This window comes from Emys orbicularis, chromosome 15 (genome assembly GCF_028017835.1).
Source record: "Emys orbicularis isolate rEmyOrb1 chromosome 15, rEmyOrb1.hap1, whole genome shotgun sequence".
NCBI lineage: Eukaryota > Metazoa > Chordata > Testudines > Emydidae > Emys > Emys orbicularis.
The window spans coordinates 18,736,479-18,756,572 of record NC_088697.1 but is presented as its reverse complement, the minus strand read 5'-3'; the positions used below and the strand labels follow the sequence as shown (position 1 = coordinate 18,756,572).

The following is a 20,094-nucleotide window of genomic DNA, read 5'->3' as shown; positions in this document are numbered from 1 at the left end:
CTGTTCCTTCCCATTAATGCATTAAGTGGTTGATGGTGACAAGTTTTAGAGTGGAAGCTCTTTGGGGCAGGGATTTTTGTGTGCGTGTGTGGTGCCCAGGGCTACAGCTGGGAGCTCCAGGTGCTATAGTACTGTAGACAATCGCTGGCTTTTAGTGAAGCATTTAAGATTCCTGGGAATCAAGTAAGCAAGCTTATTGCGGTGTAGCCACCACAGCTGCCAGGACCCAGCACAGGTAGCTGCCAGGACCCAGCAGACTAAGGACAAGGGGCAGTACTTCAATTTCATGACTACTCAAACTGCTCAAAAGATAATGCTAAGGCAGCCAAATGGAGCTGGAGGCAGCCACTTCCCCCCCAGCTTGTCTACAGGGGCCTGGGGAGAACAGAAAATTACCCGCAGTAGACGATGGAACCAGATGCTGGTGGTGGGATGTATTAAACTAGAGAGACTCTCTGAGTGAGCCACAAGAGGAAGTGCTGCGTAGGAAAGAGGAAGTGGCTGGACCAGCTGATATCCGAGAAAGTGGGCTAGGGAGAGAAGTCTCCATGGTTCTGAAGACAGGCCACATGCTGCAGCAGGAGGACCCCAACCCAAAGCATGTGCTAGAGTGGTGAGGAAAGCGAGGCAGGGAAGGGTGTGGAGTTATTTTTGTATAGATCTATTTCTTGTGCTATTAAAGGAAGAGCAATGGGTAAGAATCCTCTGCAAAGCCTCTGTGTAGCACATACCACACATCTACCACATGCTTCTGAAGATGGAAACGGGGGGCATAGATCACCACCCAGCTGGAGTTCTGGAACTGGGTGTGTTTAGAAGGCAGCTCGGGGCAGCTCTGATCTGGGGGCTGTGGAGTGGGCCACCTAGTCACAGTGCCCTAAAGCATCCCTCAAAGACTGCAGAGCCTTAAAACAGCTGAATCCCCTCACAGCTGTCTGGTAAGCAGCCCAGATGGGATGCAAATGAAAGCCCAGGTCCCCCATACAGCCCTGCTCCGCTCAGGGTTCCTTACTTTCTCCCAATGCAGTTTGCCCGTAGCACATGGCAGGGGCTGGCCCACGTGCTCAGCCAGGCCCTGCTCCACAGCTCACTGAAACCGATGGGAGTTTTTCCTGTGACTTTGGATGAAATGCAACTGTCAGCAAATGCAATGCAGCCCTGAATGGGGTGAGCGTGCCATCCTTAACCACACACACGTCCTGCCACCGCCACAGCCCCATGCTGCATAATCACTTTATTTCAGTACAAATCACAAATGAGGCTCTGACACAAATCTCTGCTGTGCAATTGGAGCTGCACAGAGGCAGCGCAGGCTTGCAGTGAGGTAGGTGGGGGGCACAGCCCTCCTGGGTCATCTGCCCCCACTCCCCTCCTAGAGGATCGCAGCACTCTTGGGATGGGACGGCAGCTGGGAGCTATTTCCCATTCTAAACTCCTCCTTCCCCTGCCCCACTCACCCACTGTGGCCCCCAGGCATCACACTCCTCTTCGCCCAGCTCCCTGCAGAGCAAGGGGGGGCTCAAAGCGGGGGTAGAGTTCTAGATAGCAGCAGCCTGGCCCTGCTGGTTCCCAGCCCAAGGCAGTGGTGACCACTGCCAGCAATGGCCACTTCCCAGGGAACGCCCATCTCAAACCAGGCAGGGTTTGGCAGCAGCTCAGCTGTTAGACAGCCCAAGCGTCCAGGCCATGCTGTGCCAGTCCCGGGAGACCAGCAGTGTGTGTTTCACCCATCTGTGATCTGTCACCTCTGGAATAGCTTTGACCTTCCTTCTCCGGGCCGTGCAGACCCCCGACTTCAATTCTGTTCCGCTGAAATGGAGTCGGCACTTCAGGAAAGTGAGTGAGGTTTTAGCAACATCAACAGGTTACTCATACAGGCATTCTGCGCCCCCAAAAATTAAAAATTCTGTGCCAAAAAGTTAAAAATTCTGCACACGGTATTTTAAAGTTCTGCAAAATTTGGCAAATTTTATTTGTCAAATAAATGTGGTGGCTCCAGCATGGCATTGGGGAGCACGGGCCACTGGCTGCACAGAGGTGGGAGATCACTGTGCAGCTCCCCCCGGGACACAGACTCAGTGGTGAGGCTGCACCCAACCCTGGCCTGCCCCAGAAACTCCAGGGACCTACCCTTCCGTGCCAGGTGTGGGCAGGCAGGTTCAGCAAGGCAGGATCCAAGTGTGGAAGGGCTTAGGGTAGGGGGGGGATCTAGGTGTGGGTTGAGAGGGTTTTGTGTGGGGCACTCTGGGTGCGGGCAGCTCAGTGGAGATCTGGGTGCCAGGGGAGGGAGCGGGTCTGGATGCACAGGAGCTTGTTGGGGGGTTCTGGGTGCAACCGTAACAGGACTCTGTAGGGGGGTCCAGGTGAAGGTGATTGGGGCTCAGTGGGGGTGGTGGTCTGGGTGTGGGGAGCTCAGTGGGGTGGTCCAGATGCTGGGGGAGTGGGACTTAGTGGGGTGGAGATCCAGGTGCAGGTTGTGGGGCTCAGTAGGGTGGGGATCTGGGGCGGTTCAGGTGCAGGGGGAGTGGGGCTCGTCAGGGGGGTTCTGAGTGCGGGGGGTGGGTGAGGCTCGGCCAGAGGGTCTGGGTATGAAGGGGTCTGGATGCACGGGGTTGGGCGGATGGGGGAGCAGCTCCCTGTACAGCGATCCTCCCCCTGCAGCTGAGGAGCGATAGGTGAAGGAAGTGCAGGGGGTGGGGGAACAGTTTGCAGTTTCCTACAGCTGGGGGAGGGTCTGACACAGCACCAGATGCTGTGCAGGGGAAGAGGAAGTCCCATCCTCCCCAGCCTAGCAGCTGAGCCCAGCCCAGGGTATGAGCCACCAGCCAGGTCTTCCCCAGTCCCACCCGCTGCCCCATAGTGATTTACCTCTCTGCCGGCTGCCCTGGGCACCCAAAACATACTGCTGGGGAGGGTCATTTGACTGCTCTTGTGGCTTCCCTGAAAGAAAGTCATTTTTCTGCGGGGAAGCAAAGAAATCTGTGGGAGACACAAATTCTGTGCATGCCCAGTGGTGCAGAATTCCCCCAGGAGTAATCCAATCAGTCTCTGGCTGAGGAACAGCATGATCCTCCTGCCTTGGCCAGTGCTCCATGTACAACAGGATGAATCCGCAATTAGCCATCCAGCTCCTTGCAGGGATTCATGAGTTTTTCCTCCTCTTGGCACCTTACAATCAAGCATCTCAGAACATTTTGGGAATTTAATGCTCTGCGTGTCTGGGTACTGCTATGGCCTGCTCCCAAGGGCATTCAGGGGAGGATCGCTACAGACAATAACAAGACACTGGCTGTAAAAACACATGCTGTGGCAGGATGTTTGTTTTCCTCCTCCTCCAAGACCAGCAGTGCCAATGAACTTCCATTCCTATATTGCCTTCAGTCCAAAGGGTACTAAAGCATTTTGCAACCCCATTGGGGGGGAGGGGATTAAAATTCTACACACAGGGACCATTTTAAGTAATGCTGGAATGCAGCCCCTCTGGGGTGGAACGTGACATCTATATACCAGCATACAACAGTTTGGGATGGGAAGTGAAGACATGGGACACTGGAAGGGCTATAGAGGTAGGCAGAATGATTAGCCAAATTGGAATTTGACCAGAAAAATGAGGCCTTGAAGAAACAGGAGGATGGGATTAAGATAAAGCACTCTAAGATCCATGGGTCCATATGAACAGCCTCTAACACGGATGTTCTTAGTCTCCCAGCTGTTAAGGACTTCACCCTACATGCAGGAGTTGGAAGACAATAGGCTGTGGAACCAATCGGTTAATTCCTGTTCCCAGGATGAGCACAGCCTAGAAAAGAGCTGGTGCCTTTTGGAGCTTGGAGAGGTTAGACACAGGGGACAGGCGGATGTATCACAGGCTCTGATGGAGAGAGAGACTGTTTCTGCTACGGGAACAGGGAGCGAATGGCTCCGAGGGGTGAAGTGGGATATGGGGCCTTTCACCTCATATCAGCAGGCTGAATCTGGCCCATATTAGCAGTAGCTGGACACAGCAATTATCTGAGATCTGTATATGGTTTGTGGGATACACAGAAGCTGTCAATCCCTGGGGCGGATGAGCCAGCACCAGAGACCTCGAGAGACGTCCGGGACACCAGGCAGGTAGAAAGGGCACATAGATGTGTCTGAGTACAGGCTGCTGCCAGCCCTGTGCTGCAACCTCCATCACCGAGCAGGGGCAGCTAATGGTGTGATTGGGTCAACAGCTGGGAGGAGGGGAGAGAGGGATTCAGGAGTCAAAACCAACAGGCAGCGTTGCCTAGTGAGTAGAGCAGGGGCCTGGATTCTATTCCCAGCTCAGACACCAACAGACGGCATGGCCCATGGCTAGTCACTTCTCTCCGTACCTCAGTTTCCACATCAGGATCCTGAACTAACAAGCTGGCGGTCAGGCTGCAGAGCTCCGAGATGCTCATGGGAGCGGACAGAGTGTTACAGATCTGGGGAGGAGAGGAGGTGGGACCCACCTGCTGGGTGGTTAGTTCCAAGCTCTCAGACAATGTTCCTCTCGAGGACCTGCTTCCCAGAGACGAACCTGTTGAAAGAGAACTTCTCCATGTGGATGGTGCTGAACTTGCCTTCCAGAATGAGCTCGGCCACAACCTTGCCCGCCGCTGGCGACTGCTGCAACCCGTGCCCGCTGAACCCTGTGATGAAGAGCATGTTCTCCACCAGCGGGTGCGGGCCCAGCACGGCGTTCTGGTCAAACGTGTTGTAGTCGTAGTAGCCAGCCCAGGCACTCTTCACCTGCCCAAAGAACACACATTCAGGGTCCTGCAGGCCAGTGGGGCTGACCTATCCACCAGGAAACCCCCCTCACCTGGCACTGACTCCCTGTGTTGGCAGCCCCAGCAGGGAGGCCCAGGAATGAACAGACCAACCAAACTCACCTCTCACGCCTGAGGAGTGTCTCATGGGGAGGGCTGCGTGAGGGGGAAGCTTGCGTGAGGACAGAGGCCTCCCATCCCCAGGGATGTCACTTTAAAGCAGCTCCCCACTCTCCTCTCACCTGGCCTATCATCCCTACCAGCCACCCGTCCTGATACCGCCGCAGGGATACGAGCTGCTGTAGCTCTGCCAGCTTGGGCGCTCCTGCACTGCCATGCTACTCATCAGATCACATCAGCAAACCTTCCCCTTCCCCAGGGTTCTCTGAGCCAGGACGGGGAAAGGGAGGGAGAGACGTTCACGTCCTCATCCTCTTTTCTCAAGGTGAACAAGCACAGGGATGCGCAGGCCCGTTACCTTCAGGGACTCAAACACTGGCACCCGATGGGCCAGATAGGGCCAGATCTTCTCCTGGAAGAAATTGTGATCGACTTCCAGGTCTTGGATGTCTGGCTCTTCCTCCTGGGGGGTGGGACCAGAGTGAGGCTTTGTACCCCAAACAGACAGCGACCCACAACCCTAGTGCCAGAGCTCAGCAGGGAGCTACCTGTTAGCAGCCTGAGCTGGGAGAGGCTGTTCGAGAGCAGGCATTCGGGGGGCAGCTCAGACAGTAGCACTGTTTTGCATGGCAGCGTGATGGAGCCGGGCTTTGGTGCTGCAACAGCACAAGTGCTGGCTGTGGGCTTACAGAGCCCAGTCTAGGGGAGCAGGTCACCGTCCGGGGACGCTGGTGGGGGCAGGGCTGGTTCCATTCTGCTCCTGTGAAGCTCCAGGGCTGAGAGCTCCCAAGGAGCCGGGGCGGGAATGGGGGGGGGGAGGGAGTAATGGTACCCATGTGAGATTGGGATTCTGTAAAGATGGGGTGGATGCATCTGCTCCCGACACTGGAGAGATGCTGCCAAGCCCCATGAAAAATTCCCCCACTCTAAAGAGACCGATTACATGTGCTCAAGGGCCGTGTCTGACAGCGTAGGAGCAGAGCAGCTCAGTCAGTGGGGGGGGAGACTCGGATCTGCCAAAAGCCGTTTCCATTACACCGTCCCCCTCCCGAGTCCTACACTGCAGCCTTTCCCTCCTAGGACAGAGTGCTCCCTGCAGTTCATCAACACTACTCCAATCAGCCAGAGAGGGCGCTGGTGAGCAATAAAAACTCTCCCCCTCGGTTGGTTCCCATTTAACTGAACCCAGGTTGCCTGATGGTGTGAGTTGCCCGCTGCTGTGGGTGAGACGTGGGGGGTTGGGGGAGGGGCACAGTGCATCACGGCATATCCTGACTGTCGGCGCAGTCTAAAGTGACCAAATCCAGTTCACCCCCTATCTATAGGGTCATCACTCCCCTCCCCCCCCCCCCTCCCCCAATTACGGGGCTATCGCTCCCCCGCTGAGCCCTCCCCACTTCCCCCTTTATGAGATGATTCGCTGGTTACGACTGCCTCGAGACCCCGACTGACTCACCTCTGCCGGGCTGAGGCCTCCCAAGTAATTGCCTCCAACGCCTTCCCGGCGGAAATAAGCCCCCGTGGTGTCAACCAGCATGGGACAGTCCAGGCCAGGCCCATCGGGACAGTGCCACACAAAGATATACCTGGGGGTAGCGGGGGCGGGGTCAGTTGGCTAAGGGACTGAACACCAACCCCACCCCCCCGCCCCTTCCCGGGGTTCAGCCAGAGCCCTGGCAGCCAGAGCAGACACAGGGAAGAAGTTTCTGGAGGGTGCGAGCAATTTGGGGCAGGGGCTGCCTTTTTATCAGCCTCCTGGACAGCACCGGGCACTATGCCAGCGCTTGCCCAAGCCAGGCAGTCAGAATCCAGCCTCCCAGTCCTTCCCAATTTCCAAGGCTCCTGCTCTTCCACCTTCCCAGAGCGACAGAACCGAGCGCAGGGTATTTCTCGCCGACCTACATTCCCTAGCACAGCGCAGTCGCCCTGCGGGAACGCACCTCGTTTCACAGCTTAATCTAGACACTGTAGTGCTGAAGCTTCACTTGGCCCAACCAGCTACGCTCTTCCCCAGCCCACCCCCTTCCTGGAGACATGGAAGCCCCCGGAAAAGGAATCAAACCTGAACGTGCAAATCAATGCCCATGCCTCACAGAGCCCGACCTCCCAGGGCTTCAGCCTGCGGAGCCCCCCGCCCGCCCCGGATCCTGTGTCACCTCTCCCGCTCTGTGCTAGTTCTACAACTGGCCAACGCCATGTTATTTAACCCGCACCTTTTCCTGGGCTCCACTGGTAGCTTGATCCCTTCTTGGGTGTTGGGTGGCCCGATCCCAATGCCGGCCATCTCGGCCAGCTTCTGTGACCAGGGACCAGCTGCATTGACCACCAGGGAGCACTCCACTGGCTGGTACTCCAAACTGTTGGGCATTTGGACCTGGAAGGCACAAGAGGGAGAGCAGTGAGCTTAATAGACCCCAAAGAGCCCTGGGAGCCAGATGCCCCATGAAGGCTTTCCAGGCAGCCTGCAGGCAGAGCAACAGGGCTACACTAGAAGGGGTGCCATGGAATAAAGAGGGGAACTGCCCCCCTGAATTACCCTGCACTGGAAACAGATGTTGGGGAGCCACCGCTTCATGGGGCAGAGCAAGAGAAGGGGGAGGGCAGGAGTGGCTGTGCATAGGGTGCTAGAGAGCAGGAAGCGGTGAGGAGAGATAAAGATGGTCTTGTGGTTATAGCATGAGGCTGGGCAGCAAGAGAACCCAGTTCTCTTCCTGGCTCTGCCACGGACTCAGAATGTGGTCTTGGGTGAGTCCCATCATCACTCTGTGCCTCACTTTCCCCATCTGTTAAAGTGAGATAATATTAGTGATTTACCTCATGGGGAGGGGGAGAGTGGGGAGAAAATGAAGCAAAGAGGGAGCATCACACAATGAGTCCATGGCAGAGGTGGGAGTAGAACCTGGAGTCTCACCTCCTGTGGAGACCCACTGCCTAGGTTCTTGGACTAGGAGGTATTGCTGTGTTGATACCCTGGCTCCCACGGACACATGGCCCCACACAAAGGAGAAGAAAGCTTTTCAGTTATGGGGTGTGTTCGGATTTCAAGACCAGAAGGACCAGCTATTATCCAGTCTGACCTCCAGTGTAGCACAGGCCAGGAGATTCCGCCCAGTGACTTCTGCACCGGGCCCTAAGTGACTTGCAGCTGAGCTACAGTGGAGCTTTTTGGAAGACAGCCAGTCTCAATCTGAAAAACTCCAAGTAATGGTGAACCCACCACGTCCCTCAAGGAGCTGTTCTAATAGCCAATTACCCTCACTGTTAAAATATCCCCTGGTCAGGGTTACCTGTATGACCCCAACTCAGCCCCCTAGTGCATATGTCTTAGGATATCATCATTAATTACATGAACTGATATTTTTCTTCCACACAGGCGATCAGCAGGGTCAAGCCCAGGACCCAGCACAGATCTCTCCTGTTTGAGCTACGACACTACCAGTGGGACCAGACCGCTGGGGGATTACTTACGCGGACATAGTTAATGCGGGAGAAGGTCAGCTCCCCCTCAGGCGTCATTATTTCTCGGGAAGAGATGGAAAAGGCTGGGAAAGAGAAACAGAAAAAACATGCAGCAAACAGCAATTTGCTCACTCCCTTCAAATACCTCTGAGGATCTGGGCCTGCTGCAGCAGGCACAACTGGGTAGTCTGCACAGCTTGTAAGTAATACACAAAGACTAGCTCTCCGCAGTGCAGAATTACCCATCACTGCTAGAGAATAGCCTACAGTCCCTTCGCTAGCACACAATTCCAATAAGCCATTCAAACTAAAATCTCTAACAGCTGTTCATTTGTTTTCAATACATTTAATGATCCCTGCTCTGTCATGGTGTTCGCTCACTGATCCGTAACGTACAGTGATCAGTAATGGGCAGGCACACAGCTCACGAGTGAGTCACAGGAAAAAGGGGGGGGAGGGGAATCAATAGTCAGATTATTGAGAAATTTAACGTGTGCTAAACCACCCAAGGCCAAGGATACATCAGAGATATTGTATGCTAGATGCTGTGTGCAGTAAATATACTTAGCTCTCATACAGTGCTGGTCAGCCATAGATCTCAAAACGCTTTACAAAGATAGGTAACTGTCCTTAGCCTCATGTTACAGATGGAGAAATAAAGACACAGAGATTAAGTGACTTGCCCAAAGTCACTTACTGATATTGTGGCAGAGCTAGGAATAGACTTTATGTCCTTATTCCATTAATCCCCATCTGCTCATTTACCCATTCCACAGTACTTCAGATAGACAGCCATGGAATTTAACCTCGAATTGCAGACATCAGAAATGGACTGTCCCGTGTGGTACCATTTAGGTGAGTCTCTGAGAACAGGCCTGCATTGTTCCTTACAGGAGATACTCTCCAATGCTTCATCTACTATAATTTGAAAAGAGCAGATGAGGAAAGCGACTAGAAAAAGTTTGGCAGGTTTGTCTGTTTATTTTTTAATTAAATGTTTGGCAGGTAAAAAGCTTTGGTTCCAAGCCCTGAGCTCAGAGCTCTGTTTCTCCCGCGACAGCTGATGGAATCCCTGGTTTCCAAAGCAGGGCACAGAGTTACATTCCACGCACTGCTTTCGAGTCTGTGACATCCCCACTAAGCGGTGGCAGGGGAAACAGAATCCTGGACTCCAATCTGGGCCAACAAATGATATTAATTTTCAATTGTTTCTAAAATACATTTCCAGAACGACACCTACACATTTATGTTTCCAATTCACAAGATCTTAAGTGGTTTTGGCAGCTATTTATTTCATTTTATCAGCTGTATTAATTTTCCCATCTTACTTTAAAGATAGCAGCACAACAACAGCTGAGCAACCCCTAAGTCCCTGCTAGATCAGTACCAAATCCCTAATGCTACTACTTGAAATCCTACATGCTCCTTTGAGGGCTCCCTTCCAAGTAATAACCAGATCCAATGCTGCTTAGCTTAGAGGATCTCAGCACATGGTACTGTGACAACCCTACAGGGGGAGTCAATACTACTTCAGCCTCGAACAGTGAGAGGGGCTCACTTACACATCACTTCTCCGAAGCACTGACAGACGCCCATGGACATTGCTTTTCTCCTGAAGGCATTGAGGAGGGACCAAGGATCAAACCAACCCTCATTTTCTAGGCCTAAAGAAAGAAGAAATGGACACATGGAAGAGCAGGCATGAACGAAGCAACCATTCAACCTCCCTAAATGTAGGATGCCTGCAAAGTACAGCCCCAATCCTACAGATACTTGTGCTCCCGCTTAACACTATGCATGAAAGGTTTCACTGAAGTCAACAGAATTAGTCACAAGCACAAAGGTAAGTGTGTGCATAAATACCTGTGCGTTTAGCAGATGCACTATGCAGACAGGTATGTATTATTATCCCTATTTTATAGAGGAGGTGAGGTAGCTAGGCCAACTAGGGTTTGTTGCTGCTTAAGGTATCAATTTTTTTCTTTAATATATAGGTATCATTCAGCAACAGACAAGTATTTAATGTATAGTTACATAAAAGTTACACCAGTTCCCAGCAACGAGCACTTTAATGAAGGGTGAATTCCAACTTCCATTCTACCTCCATTTTTGTTTTTCAGTCTTGTCAAACAAATTCTCATTGGTCTGAATGGTTCCATTTTTGATCTCATCCAAAAGATGAATTTGTTTGGAGTGTTTGAATGAGATCAGTCCTGTTATTTCCAAGTCAAGCAGCCAGGAAGATAAAACACTTTCCCCACACATTCCAACTGAGGATTTTATGCTCAGATAACTCAAGTGGGTGAAGCTAGAAATTTTAAACTTGGCTTGATTTATAGACCTCAATGGGGAAGGGAAAACAATTCAAATTTGAAGGAAGTCAGTATGATAATTTTAGAGACGTGAACGTGTAACGTCAGCATCTCTAGGCAAATGCATTTGAATTCTATTTCCCCTCCCCAGTCTGATGCGGTGATGCCTTCAGTTAAGTGTGTTCTCTGCAGATAGGTCAGAAAAAGTATTGCTGAGTTTCTCCCCTCTATTTCCCTGAGGAAAAAACAGGGAAATTAAATACAAAAAACTAATATTAATGTACAATTGAGAAATCAAGCACCCAAAAGTTACATTTACATGGCCATATTGTACATACATTCTTAATGGTATTCCCATCTGCCTTGTTAAATGAAAGCCCTGTTGTACTGTTGGTTTTATTATTAGAGGTGTGCCATGAAACAGACAAGACGTAACAAGCTGGGTTAAATATTTATCAGAAACCTTAATTTTTGGCACTTTCTTACTTTGGACTTTGATTTTTCAGCCCTAACATGGCATTTAAGTGTGGTTTTGCACTTAATATCTAAGAGCAGGATTGGCCTTTGTAATGAAACCTGGTCTTTTCAGTTCCTTCTGTAGTTTCAGAGACATCCATTACATTTTCTTTTTCATTTTACTTCTCTAATATTTAGAGAGACTGAAGTGCAAAGGGAGTTACATTTTCCCATGGGGTGGGCAGGGGTCTAGCATTTAGATACCGTAGGATGCCACAGCCACACCATCGGTATTTATCCAGGGATACTTCTTCTTCAGTTGTGCTGGTGACAGAAGGGAGACCTCAGCTCCTTCGGTCCTGAAAAGCCATTAAATATACATCAGAACATGCTGGTTTTAGTCCTGATACACCTATTGTTAGGAAACACGTGGGAGAAGATCTGGAGAGAATGGAGCATAACCACTAGGGGGAAAAAAAAAAAAAAAGGAAACCCAGGATGTTTTCTGTGACTTGAAAGTTTCCTCACCCTGCCCCACCTAGCAGTTCTGCTTCTCTCTCTCCAGATCTCCTCCCCATGCTAATGGTACAAGGCTCCTCATCCCTAAAGCCCTTCGTGTGCTAGGTCTCAGCTGGCTCAAGCCCATCTCTCTTCCTGCTCCTCTTCAGCTGGAGACCCCAGCCCCTGTGACCTTCACACTGGGGCATTCTCAGTAGAAGGCCCCTGGCTACAGAAATCGCTATCCATAGCCTCAGACTTTAAGGCCAGAAGGGACCATCGTGATCATCTAGTCTGACCTCCTACACATTGCAGGCCACAGAACCTCATCCACCCACTCCTGTAATAGACCCCTCACCTCTGGCTGAGTTACTGAAGTCCTCAAATAATGGCTTAAAGCCTCCCAGTTACAGAAAATCCACCATTTACACTAGTTTAAACCAGCAAATGACTCGTGCCCCATGCTGCAAAGGAAGGAGAAAAACTCCCAGGGTCTCTGTCAATTTGACTCAGGGGAAAATTCCTTCCTGACCCCAAATATAGCGATCAGTCAGACCCTGAGCATGTGGGCAAGACTCACCAGCCAGACACCTGGGAAAGAATTTGCTGCAGTAACTTAGAGGCCCCCTCTCCCCACAATCTAGTGTCCCATCACCAGCCATTGGAGATATTTGCCGCTAGCAGTCGCAGATCGGCTACGTGCCACTGTAGGCAGTCTCATCGTACCACCCCCGCCATAAACGTATCAGGCTCAGTCTTGAAACAAGTTAGGTTTTCTGCCCTCACTGCTCCCCTTGGTTACCACTGGAAATGGCCAAATCCAGCTACCTTCAAAGGGCCAGGCAAGACCCACCTGTTCACACAGGACTTGTGACCATCTCGGTTCATTGCCAGGGAGCGTATGCCAGTGGGACCTTGTGCGACCCAGGGCTGCTCAGTGCCAAGGGTCCAGCACCTCTAGTCAAATCTCACTCTGCGGGAGGGCTGGTGGGGAGTGCGGGCAGGAGGGGAGCTCAGGTAGGGCAAGGGGCTAATGCACAAGCCCCTCCCATCTAAAGATCTGGGCTCTAGCGGCTTTGAACACATGGGAAAAGGAATAATTTAGTGGCCTCTCATCCTGGCCTTTAGGGAAGCACCACCATCTCAGGAGAGGCCCAAGGCTGAGGTTAGCAGGGAGGGGTGGGCAGGCCAGGGTTGGGGTGCAGTAGCAAAGCTGGGTGAGGGGGGGCAGAGGTCTCACAGAACATGGGAAAACCCCAAACTAGAACAGCAAGGGACAGAGTGATGGCAGCTGCCCCTGCATGCAGATGCTGGAGGCTTCACCTCTGCAGAGCTGAAGGGAGTTCAATACTTCTGAACTGGTGTGGCAATAAAGGCAGTAGCCCTAGCTGTCCTCTGCCCCAGGAGCCCAAGCCTGGCTCTGCTCCAAGGGTAACTGCGTGGGCTGTTTGCTACAAGGTCGGCTGGCCAATATCAGCCGCTACATCCACGGCCTCGCTTCCCAGCTCCCACTGTTTCACCCGCCGAGGGGCTGTACCTCTGAATGCGCACGTTCTCCTCCAACACCACAGCTCTGTCTTCCGAGGCCAGGAAGAGGTACCCCGAGTGGTTAAACTGAATATCTATGGGCGGCTCGTTCACAACCCCCAAATGCTCCTGGGGACAGAGAGCACCTGTCAACACTCCAGTCACTGATCTGATTCAGGCAGACGCAGAGGGAGAAAGACCTGGGACCCATTCAAGAGACCATCACTGCATTATCTCCCCATAAAATGGAGGAGCTGCTCTGGTTTGGCAACCCCCTCAGAGTGACTTGTCCTCCTCTGCTAGAGACCGCCCTTGGAGCCCCTCAGTGCGGCTTTTCGCTCTGCCAGAGGGGTCGCTGACAAGCTGCATAGGCCCCCTCAGTCTCCCTAGCGATTGACAGCATCACCCACGCACATTTCCCAGCACTTGTCAGCTTGGGAGCGAAGATGAGACTCGAACCCAGGTCCTTTGCGTGGCCATGTAGAGTGTGGCCTGGGTACTGTTTGTTCAGTGCTTCAGCATACAAAGAACAACAGAAAGCAAGAGGTATTACTAAGCATAGGCCACTGACTGATCATTCTCTTCCAGAAGAGACACAGGGTCAAATAGCAATCTGAGACACTGGTGTAAATCCAGAGCAACTCCAGATTTACACCAGCGAGCAGCAGACTCAGGTCCACAAGCAGGTACAATCAATGCAGCGATGAATACATTGTCACACACGCAGCTAATTAAGTGAACCATACTACGCTCCACCTGCAGCCATGGCGACAAGGGGGTTCAGCATGCCTGTAGCTCCCCTAAGCCTCCTGACTCCAAACTCTCTCTAGCACGGAGCTTGCAGGCGTTGAGGCCCCTGGAGAGTCAAGGCCCTAGCGCCTCCCTTCCATCCTTGGCCAGTGTGACGTACGTTGATCGTGCGCAGGAAGAACGCTGAGTAGAGGGACATCTGGATGTTTTCTGGCAAGGAGAACTGCTGCCGAATCCCTCCCACAGAGAGCACCGTGGAGGCTTGCGAGTACTGTAGGGAAACCAAAGGGGCAGGGGAAGGATGGTCAGGATGGCAGAGTTACCAGAACAGAAATGAGGCAGCAAGTTTTCAGTTCTTCCCTTTCACAAGCTCTAGTGAAAGGCCCAGGCCCGACAGCCCTGAAGACTGAACTCACCTATTCACGGGGAGCAGAGCCAGGAAAAGTAGCAGTGGCGCAAGAATCCCCTGATGCTGCCCTACCAAGGAACCCTGGGAACTCCCTCTAGTGGGCAGAGGGGAGATCGGTTTCCATGGCCCGTTCACTCCTGTGTTGGTCTCCTAAGACTATCAAGAGGGTGATGTGGGCACTTGCCCTTTGGGAACCGGAGAGGCCACCAAACAGCTTGCAGATGGCAACAACTTTTGGTCCCTTCCATCCTGGGCTGGAGTCCAACCACTGACCTTGAGTCCGCATCTCGCATTAGCAAGCCCTGTTTCCACATGCTGTCCCTAGCGGGGGGTTAGCCTACAGGCTAGGGAGACCCTAAAAGAGCAGGAATGCAGTTACCCCGTCATGGGTGGCCAAAGCCCATAGCAGTCCCATCCCAACCCATCAATGGGTAAAGAAATACGATGGCGAGGAACAAGGACGAACTCACAGATGCAAAGACAAATCATAAGATAACAGGACTGAAAAGGACCTCCTGGGTCATCACAGGCAGCCCCATACAATCTCATTCTTAAATTTATCAAGCTCCAATGCAGAGAGAGCAGAGACCAACTGACCCACTGGTGTGTCCTGGCTCTGCCTAAGCAACGTCTTGAACATACAGGTGCTGATCTATTTTAACACCATGGAACATGATCAAAATAAATGGGCTGGAACACTGTAACCCCCTGCATGCTGGTCTTAGAGTCACTACTGGATCACCCAGCCCAACCCTGCTCTCTGCAGGGCCAGCCACTACATCCTTCCCCACCGACCCCTTCTCTAATCAGTCTCTGCAGCCTCAAGCCCTCCCAGGGGGAGTCCGTTCCACTGCCCTGGCTGCTAAGAACCTCTCTCTCCCCACAATGCTCAGCCTAAGTTTTTCCTTCCTTCACCTTGGGCCATTGCTCCTTGACTCCCCGCATTAGTACCGTTACTCTGCAGCTCTGATTCTCCTCCCACAGTGAGCTGGCTTGTACTTATTGGGTTCCGGGAAGTGGGCGGGCTTTGCGAAAGGATCCCCCCCCAGCCTAAGGGGAAGATCTACAGGACCCGAAAACCAACTGATTACGGGGGACAACTAATGTAATAACAGGAACAGGAGTGAGGTCACAGGGCTAAATGAAGGGAACTCTAAGCCCGCCCACTGCTAAAGGATCCTCCCCCCAGCCTAAGGGGAGGACCCACAGGACCTAAAACCCAAATGATTACGGGGGACAACTAATGTAAAAACAGGGACAGGAGTGCGATTAAAGGGTCAAAAGAAGGGAACCTGACGGGGACACCGAGCAGAGAACCCCGGACAGCGCCCACTGCTCCTCAAAGGCATCAAGGGAGCCAGTGGACGCCGCCCAGAGGAACTCTGCCCGGATACGTGAACGGACAGAGGATCGGAAACAGGCCCCACAGTCACAGGAGCCTCCATCGGCCAACCTCCTCTCCCTGGTTTTATAGATGGCCAGTTTAGCCAGGGCCAAGAGGAAGTTGACCAGGAGGTCCCGTGACTTCATGGGACCACGGATAGGGAGTGCCTGAGCTGGCTTGTAGCGGGGTGGTTACCCGCTCCTGCCCTGAGGGGTTTGGAACAGCCCTGGGAGAAGGCTGGGGCAGGGAAGGCTGAGCTGATTCGGGGGAAGTGGCTGCAGCTGGGGCCACACCCCAAACAGACTCAGCTGTCCCTATAAAGGCAGGGAGCCAGGAGCTCAGACACAGAGTCTCTCTCTGCACCCAGAGAGAGAAGGGCCTGGCTGCAGGGAGCTAGACACAGGGTACCTGAGTGGAACAGGGCTGGGGAAAGGCTGAGGAGCTGGGGAGCTCCAGCCTGGAAAGCCCCAGGAGAAGGCCAATGGGTACTGGGGGTTGCAGAGGGCAGCCCAGGGCTAGGCCAAGGCAGCAGGTCCAAACCCAACCTTGCCGATGATGCGTGGCCGATACTGCAGTCTGCCCCAGGGAGTGGGGGCTAGTTGGAGACTGGCAGTGGCCTTATCCTGAGGCGAGGTGGGGTTAGTGGGCGAGGGTTCCCCTGGGAGGGGAGACCCAGCGTGTGGGGGTACTGCCAGGGGGCAGCACCCAGAGCAAGGGGCACTGGGGTCCTGGGAGGGACACGGGGGCCAGTACGAACGACAAGGCGGATCACCGGCCTGCAGAAGGCGCTCTGGGCTGGACTGAGCTGATTCCCCGGAGAACCAGCAGGAGGCGCCACAGGGGTGAGTCCGACCCCTTACATGGCTCTTTTCTGGACTAGTCCCAGTCAGCTCCTCTGGTCCCATTGGCCTCACCTTTTATGGCTGCAAATCTTCCTTGTGGGGGAGGGAGATCTGGTGCAAGGAGAGGGACAGGGCGGGTTGGCTCTGCAGAGCAGCCACAGCACTTGGAGTTCAGCTCACTTTCTAAACCCTCGCCTAAACGAGACTCTGGGATGCTGCATATTTAGTAGCAGCCTCCTCAGAGGTAACTTACCGTTGGGTCCTTCTCAATCACGACCACGCGGAGTGCATCTCTCTGGGGCTCTAGCGCCTTCAGCCAGTAGGCGACGGACCAGCCCATCACCCCTCCCCCCACGATGACCACATCTGCGCGCTCAGGAGGGAGACCCTTTGTGGTACCCACGGGGTTCCAATCACTGCCCGGGAGGCTGTCTTTTAACTTCTTCCGGAACTTCACTACCTCCTTCCCCAGGTCTGTAAGGAGAGATGGGATCGTTAGCTGGCTCGCCCTGTTCCAGCATGAGAAATCCAGACAGCAGGAACCATTACCAGGCCAAACAGGGCTATGCAAGTGGCATGCAGGAACAGCGGGGCGGTGCTAGGCGGAGGGGTACTGCGTTTGCAGGGCGAGTTCAGCCAAGGCTCAAGACACACTTCCCTCCTCTATTTTCCATTAACCCTGTGGTAAGGTCATGAGATACCCTAGGCCCAGGCTCTAGTGAGGTGTAGATAACGGCACATCTCCCTTCTCCACTGATACAGCCTCTGCCATCCCCAAGACGTCTGGACACCTGGGGGAGTTCCGCAGGTGGACGAAGCGCATATGGCTCTGGTTCAACCCACGAAAGTCACTTTCTAGGAAGGGGAAAGACTGAAGTGCTCTAACCTCACCTACAAACCTCAAGGTGCCGCCAGACTCCTGGACACAGAGATTGCCACTAGGGCGAGGAATTCTTCCTTCCCTCCTTGTATGGCAGGAAACTGCCTTCCCTGCTTTCAGATGAGGATTTAGCCACTGACATTCACAGCGCCACCTGCGGGCTAGATGACTGCACTTCATTCAATCTAGGGCTGAATACAACTGACACACTGCTGCAGGCTGACCCATGTATCTCATTAACCAAGGCCAAGTTGATTTAGTTGGGGATTGGTCCTGCTCTGAGCAGGGGGTTGGACTAGGTGACCTCCTGAGGTCCTTTCCAACCCTGATATTCTATGATTCTAATATAAACATGTCACACGTGTATTGTACATTCCACTGGCTCCCAGTTTGGTCCAGGACAGAAATTAAGGTCCTGGTCCTAACCTCTAAAGCCCTTAATGGACTGGGATCACCCCAGCCTACAAGAAAGCTACACTCCACAGGAACTCTGCAACTGGAAAGACCCAGATTTAGACTCTATAGTGCTGGGAGCAGAGCTGTCTCTCAGACCCAGTGGAATCCCAGTTATGGGACTCCTTGCTTCTGAGGCTCATTTCTCAGTCTGACAGACTTGATCAAAAAGGATGCTTACACTGTAAATACAATACCACACACTCCTCGGTCCAGTCTTCAATGGCTCACCAAAGGGCTTTCCCCACTTCCCTTTGGAAGGCTGGGGGAAATATTTACATTGACTTTTTTTTCTCTGTTAAGTGGATTCAGCACAGGTGAAAGCCGCTCAATTGACAGCCCTGGAAATCAACTTTTCTGTTCAGGTTCTGCAGGTGCAGCCTGGGCAGTAACAGTACAAGCACATTGCCCAACCAATACAGCCTCAATCTTGCCATGGAGTGACCCCCTGGGGCCAAGAAATTACTTGAGTCCCAGCTCCTCATTCATTCCTTGGCTTTTCTGCTCAGACTGCCAACAAGGGAGACAACAGTGCTAAAGGTGATGCTGGTTTTGGAAGAGTTTTTTGAGAACTTGCCTGAAACTCCAAAAAAACCCCCCAAAAAACAACAACACCATCTTCTCTCTTATGTCATGTCACGTCCAAGTCACCACCCACCTTGCTGCAGTTACGCTCTGTAGTTTTATTTCTCTGCTGTGTGGGACCCACACAGAGGTTAGGTTAACTTTGAATGTGCATCAGAACAGCATATACTGAACCCATGGAAACAAGAGAATAAATTCCAGTCTCTCCAGAGGCCAGTCACTTGTGCATCGTTCCAGGGTGCACTCTATAGATTCCCCTTCTTGGCATGCAGGTTAGCGATCTAGATCGGCACATGGTTGTTCAATCCAGTCCCAGTGTTTAATGGAAACCCAGAGACCGAGATGTCACTCTTTTCTTATCTCATGTGGCATCACGCCCAAAGCTGATACCACAGGTAGCAGTAGCCACTGGAGTCACTGACTCCTGCGATGTGACAGACTTGTTAACCTTTTGTAACCCTGATCAATGTCATGTAACTTAGCGCAGCAAATAGAATTCAGTGTCTTTCCACCACCCCTGTGCATCACATATTCATTGCCGCATAAAACATGGATCAAAGTTCACTACCACCACTGGACTTGCACTAGATTGGAATCTGACCCCTGGGATTTATCTTTAAGAGCTGGATGAATCCCATTTCACAACCTAACTGTCTTTATAAACATGTACAATAATAATACCTAACTTTATATAGTGCCTTGAGGCACGCTGGTTAAAGTTGCTAGCCCCGTGCAGCATGTCTCGGGGTACAGCCCGCTGGTGCCCTCTCTCCATCCTTGACAGGGCAAAAACAGTAAGGGCTCTGAGCAGGTGAGTTCACGCCCCAGGCCATGCCCAGCCCCTGCCGGGGGTCAGTCCCGGACCAGGGAGCTGGGACCGTCCTGCGACAGCCGGGCAGCAGAATGTAACATCGCACTCCAATGCCATGGGGATCCCGGACCGCCGGGCCCCAGCCGAGGCCAGACCCCACCAGGCTCTCCCCCCCGCCCCAAGCAAAACCCCCCACCTCCTTCCCGGGCCCCAAGCTGAGCTCGGACCCCCCGGTCCTTCCCGGGCCCCAAGCTGAGCTCGGACCCCCCTCCCCAAGCAAAGCCCCCCCAACTCCTTCCCGGGCCCCAAGCTGAGCTCGACCCCCCCCCCGGTCCTTCCCGCGCCCCAAGCCGAGCTCGAACCCCCCCCCCCCGGTCCTTCCCGGGCCCCAAGCTGAGCTCGGACCCCCCTCCCCAAGCAAAGCCCCCCCAACTCCTTCCCGGGCCCCAAGCTGAGCTCGACCCCCCCCCCGGTCCTTCCCGCGCCCCAAGCCGAGCTCGAACCCCCCCCGTCCTTCCCGGGCCCCAAGCTGAGCTCGGACGCCCCCACCCCGCCTCACCGCTGAAGAGGTCCCGGCGCTGTGGGTGGCCAGTGTGGAGCCGTCGGGACGGCGGCGCGGAGCCCCCAGCGGGGTCCGGAAGGGGGCGGGGTCGGAGGAGCCCCAAGCCCCGGCACAAGCAGCCAGCCCGGATCATGTCGGCTAGACAGAGCAGCCCCACACGCGGACCGGAGACAGGCGCGGACAAGCCCCACCCCCAACTGCCGTCACCGTGATAACCAATGGCCTCCAACCACAGTACTCCACCCCCTGGGCAAGCCTCCAATCCGCG

The 20,094-nt window shown here is 53.4% G+C and overlaps 1 protein-coding gene across 1 annotated transcript; it reads right to left on the bottom strand.

The window, feature by feature from the left end:
- Nucleotides 1-4,292: 4,292 nt before the first annotated feature.
- Nucleotides 4,293-19,959, bottom strand: FOXRED1 (FAD dependent oxidoreductase domain containing 1). Its single transcript, XM_065417103.1, has 11 exons — nt 19,824-19,959; nt 16,789-17,009; nt 14,061-14,171; nt 13,161-13,279; nt 11,390-11,484; nt 9,920-10,021; nt 8,367-8,440; nt 7,112-7,272; nt 6,355-6,484; nt 5,257-5,361; nt 4,293-4,758 (listed from the first exon to the last, which is right to left on the bottom strand). The coding sequence occupies exons 1-11, from the start codon at nt 19,957-19,959 to the stop codon at nt 4,504-4,506; spliced, it is 1,509 nt and encodes a 502-aa protein (XP_065273175.1). The 3' UTR covers nt 4,293-4,503.
- Between the last annotated feature and the right edge of the window lie 135 nt (nt 19,960-20,094).

Coding starts and splice junctions, on each gene's coding strand:
- FOXRED1 (XM_065417103.1), bottom strand. CDS start 19,959: ATGATCCGGGCTGGCTGCTTGTGCCGGGGCTTGGGGCTCCTCCGACCC. Junction 8,441..9,919: donor GTGCTTCGGAGAAGTGATGT/GTAAGTGAGCCC, acceptor TCTCTTTCCCAG/CCTTTTCCATCTCTTCCCGA. Junction 5,362..6,354: donor GAGGCCTCAGCCCGGCAGAG/GTGAGTCAGTCG, acceptor CCCACCCCCCAG/GAGGAAGAGCCAGACATCCA.